The sequence below is a fragment of the Octopus bimaculoides genome, chromosome 5 (assembly GCF_046866305.1).
Source record: "Octopus bimaculoides isolate indiv1 chromosome 5, ASM4686630v1, whole genome shotgun sequence".
NCBI lineage: Eukaryota > Metazoa > Mollusca > Cephalopoda > Octopoda > Octopodidae > Octopus > Octopus bimaculoides.
Genome location: NC_142932.1, coordinates 23,440,060 through 23,444,540, shown reverse-complemented (window position 1 = coordinate 23,444,540; position 4,481 = coordinate 23,440,060). Strand labels below are relative to the sequence as shown.

At 37.0% G+C, this 4,481-nt stretch overlaps 1 protein-coding gene across 1 annotated transcript in view; it reads left to right on the top strand.

The window, feature by feature from the left end:
- The window catches only part of LOC106879730 (uncharacterized), a 59,237-nt gene extending 55,333 nt beyond the window's left edge, over positions 1–3,904 (top strand). The window contains exon 2 of the mRNA XM_089352095.1: positions 1,266–3,904. Within this exon, the coding sequence (XP_089208221.1) occupies positions 2,188–2,661 (474 nt within the window). The 5' untranslated portion in view covers positions 1,266–2,187 and the 3' untranslated portion in view covers positions 2,662–3,904. The remainder of the gene's footprint in view (positions 1–1,265) is intronic.
- Positions 3,905–4,481: the final 577 nt, after the last annotated feature.

Below are 4,481 nucleotides of genomic sequence, written 5' to 3'. Positions count from 1 at the left end.
AGTATGCAACTGGTACTTAATTTATCGACCCCGAAAGGATGAAAGGCAAAGTCGACCTCGGCGGAATTTGAACTCAGAACGTAAAGACAGACGAAATACTTCTAAGTATTTCGCCCGGCATGCTAACGTTTCTGCCAGCTCGCCGCCTTCAAATAGTTTTATATATTATTTTTCTTATTCTCTACCTATCTACTTTGACAAAGTAGGACCTATACGAAACGTTTTTTATTTTTTCGTATCATAATACATTGACTTTGTACTATTGTTTTATTCTCTTTGGTTTTTGGGGGTATGTTTTTGCTCAAAGAAATTATCTCTGGATTTGCTTATATGCTTATGCAACTCGATTAATGCCAGATTATACTAGTACCGAATTTCTTCTATTTTAATCAGTTCACGTTTCTCGTATTTTTAGAGATTTTTCTTTCAAGCAGTAAAATATGAGGCAAAATGCTTTTTCAGTACTTCTCGACATTTTGCATTCAAATCCTGTGAAAGTCGACTTTGCTAATTATCTTTCAAATCTGTAAACATAACACAAATGGATAAACAACGAGCGATGCTTGATTCTCTTCCTCCCATAAACTGTGTAGCCTTGTACATATATTAAAAATGATTGTTTCCTATTATCAGTTGAGTGATGTAGCAGAAACGGTCAAATATCGAGCTGAATGCATCACAGTGATTCGTTGTTTCTTTTTCCGGTGTGAGTCTAACCTAGGTTATCATTATTTTCGCATCCTTCGTGAATGGATGAAATCTATACCAAGGTGTCGGTAAATCTATTCAATATACTATACTCTTCCGTCTAAATTTATTATAGCCTTGTCTTTCATATGCCTAAATCTTTTAACTGCTGGAGATAAGATCGGATAGCTGTCGTGCTGATGGCCGTAGTTGAACCAGAAACACATCTCCACGATTGTTCTCTTATCTCCAGACGATAGGTCTATCTTTTTTTTAACGGTATGTCAACTTTGAAGAAAATTTGAATCTTGAGATTATCTCCCCTTCTCAAGTGGCGCTGGTCTCAATTGCCGTTTGGTAATTTCGATATATTCTCTAAAGGCGGAGATAATTTTAATAAATAAAGAATTTATGTCGTATAGTACTTGGAATATCTGTATTTTGTCTGTTGTTCAAATACATGTAACTAACCACCTTCAGTTATTTCTCTCAGCTCGTTTTTGGTTAAATTATTTTTTTTAAATAATTGCCGTCTTTCTTTTTATTCATTTATCTTTTTATTTTTTCATTTCTTTCAGCTTAATCGCATTCGTCCCCAGAGCCATGGAAAGGCGTTAACTCAAGAAGATTGCAAAAGAACAGCATTTGGATTTTATTACAAATCAACACCAAAGTACAACACTGAACATAAACATCTCAGATGTCAATAATTAGGTGAAACACATTTCATCGGGGAAAAAAAGTACATATATTAAAAATAAATATATAACAAAAAAGGTAAATTGAAAAGAGCATTGAAGAAGGCCAAATTCTGTATAATCGAGAAAACGGTAAAAGAACATTGGAATATTGGGAAATTTAGTCTTTTGACTGTATTTGGTCTTCTATATTGTTTGTGTATCGCGAATATAACAGACCCCGCTCTGACTTGTCATTCTTCGGATTTAATCTCTGCAGTGATCGATCAAGCGATCAGATTAAGATAAGATAGCCGATTGTATTAAATCTATGATGAACAGTCAGAAATTTAAGATGAACTGGTGAAGTATTTACATCTCAAAAATTGCAAAGACACCGACAATAACAGCAACAACAGCTACAACAACATAAATCATAACAAGATCATCAGTAATAGTAGAGATACGAAGATAACAAGAACCACGAAAAGCAAAAGGGAAAGGCAAAAAAAGGGACATCTATTAAAACACAAGAATAACACCTTCGATTTCATCACCATCAGCAGCAGCAGCAGTGCAGCAGCAGCGCAGCAGCATTTTCCATCATCAGCAACAGCAACGACAACAACATAATTTGATCGCTGTCGATTACAACGACGAACAAGAAAAAATATTACAAGAAAAATAACGAACAATTATAAGAACAAAAACAACTACTGGATTGCTTCTTTTCTCCTACATAATAAGAAGGGGAGAGAAAGAAAAACGATATTGGACGCGAGGGTGTATGAAAGGAGTGATACAACACAGAAATTAGTTAAATATGCACAGCGTGTCACTTGCAATCATGGCTAAGCTTCCATTCCCGTCTATTGAGAAGAGTAACAGCTACGACGGGCGGAGGCAGCACCAACACTACCACCATCCACACAGTATCACTGTAGACGACAAACAAGACATGATGGGTCTGCAACAGATACACGAGAACTGCGATTCGTTCATGAAAACAACGGTGCCAAGCAAAGCGCCAAGCCGCGCTAGCAACCGCAATGCAAACCAAGAAAACATGATCTTGTCGAGAGAAGAACGCCGCCGCAAGAGACGGGCAACACAAAAATACCGTACGGCTCATGCTACCCGGGAACGAATACGAGTGGAAGCTTTCAATGTGGCTTTTGCCGAGCTCCGCAAGTTACTACCCACACTGCCACCGGATAAAAAACTTTCCAAAATTGAAATACTCCGGTTAGCTATTTGTTATATATCGTATTTGAATCACGTCTTAGAACTGAGTTGAAGAACACGTGTTCAATGCAACAGTTTGGTCGTTGTAAAAGGTTCGTGGTTGTGGTACCGCTGAATTCTGACAGAACCTGACGGAATACTTTTCCTTTCTAAAACCAAAAATAAACAGGAATGTATTTAAACATCCTGGATGCAACATCGCAAAGGTTTCATTCCAGATGCTCTCTGTCACTCATGTTTTTATGGAACAAAAATTAGCAAAAGATTTTTTTTATGTTATCAATTTTAAACACATTTTTTTAAAGTTTACATTCTCGCCATTTTGTATACGAAACCGAAACTACTGATTTGTTCCGTCTTAATTGCCAATCACAGTATTAACAATCAAAGCCCGTGTGGTCAATACTGAAATCACTTTGCTCCATTGATCGATAACATTATCTTTCTATGATATTATTCAGTACTTTACACTTTTGGACATTCATGATGCGATTGGATGATAAGAAAATAATCATTACTTTCTGTACGGCTCTAAAACAGAGACGGCATAAACATTACAAAATATTACTGCAACTAATGAATACATACAGACTCTCCCACAGTATTACAATAAACAGAGTGAACTTCGTCACCTTTGCAAGTGCTATCCGTCAACGACTGATTTCAAGTCGTATAAAGTTATGACGTGGGAGGAGAGTAAATGAACTAGTTACTACTGCAAACTGAACAAGAGCTGCAGAGTCCATTTCCCAAAACCGTGGCGCTCATCACTGCATATTCAAATATATAAGTAGGTCGCTCTCTCCACCACACATGCAAAAATAAGAGAAATAAAGAAACTTGTGGGATATCCACATAGGTTAGGGTTAGAACAACTTGGAAAATTGGCTTGCAGTCAACACCGCCAAATGGCCACAATCCGCTGCATTTAAATAAAGTGTTGAAATGTAAGGAAGAGGAAGAAATAGTCTGCTCACAGCTTACTCAATCTCTCTCCCACAACGCAACAACCCTGCTTTTATGCTATGACCAGCCAGTTTAGAAGTCTGCTGGACCATTCGTGACAGATGCATCCGTATGTGGGCTTTCGTAATCGCAAAATGGGCAGATACTTGAAGGACAGTTTCATCGCCCTTATCTGAGGAAGAAAGAAATTTTTCAGTATATGACATAATTTTTCGACCCCGGAGGAATAAAAGGCAAAATCGATTTTTACAGGATTTGACATCTCATATAAAGGATGTAACTAAATAATTCAAGCCGTGCACTCCATGATTCAATAATAATAATAATAATAATAATAATAATAATCTTTTCTACTCTCAGCGCAAGGCCCTAAATTTTGGGGGAAGGGATCACTCGATTGGATCGAATCCAGTACGCAACTGGTACTTAACTTATTGACCCCGAAAGGATGAAAGGCAAAGTCGACCTCGGAACATAAAGACAGACGAAACACCGCTAAGCATTTTGCTCGGCTTACTAACGATTCTGCCAGCTCGCCGCCTTAATAATAATAATAATAATAATAATAATAATAATAATAATAATAATAATAATAATAATAATAATAATCTTTTCTACTATAGGAACAAGGCCTGAAATTTTACGGGAGTGGGATAGTCGATTACATCAATCTCAGTGCTGAACTGGTACTTATTCATCGACCTTCAAAGGACGAACAGCTAAGTCTACATCGGCGGAATTTGAACTCAAAATACCCTCACAAAAAGCAAAAGGACTAAAGGTTTCTAATTAAGGCGCAAGGCCAGCTGTTTTAGGGGAAGGGTTTAAATTGGTTAAAATTGAGCCATATACTTGGTTGATAATTATCTTTATCGACCCAAAAGGATGGAAGTCACCTTCGACGTA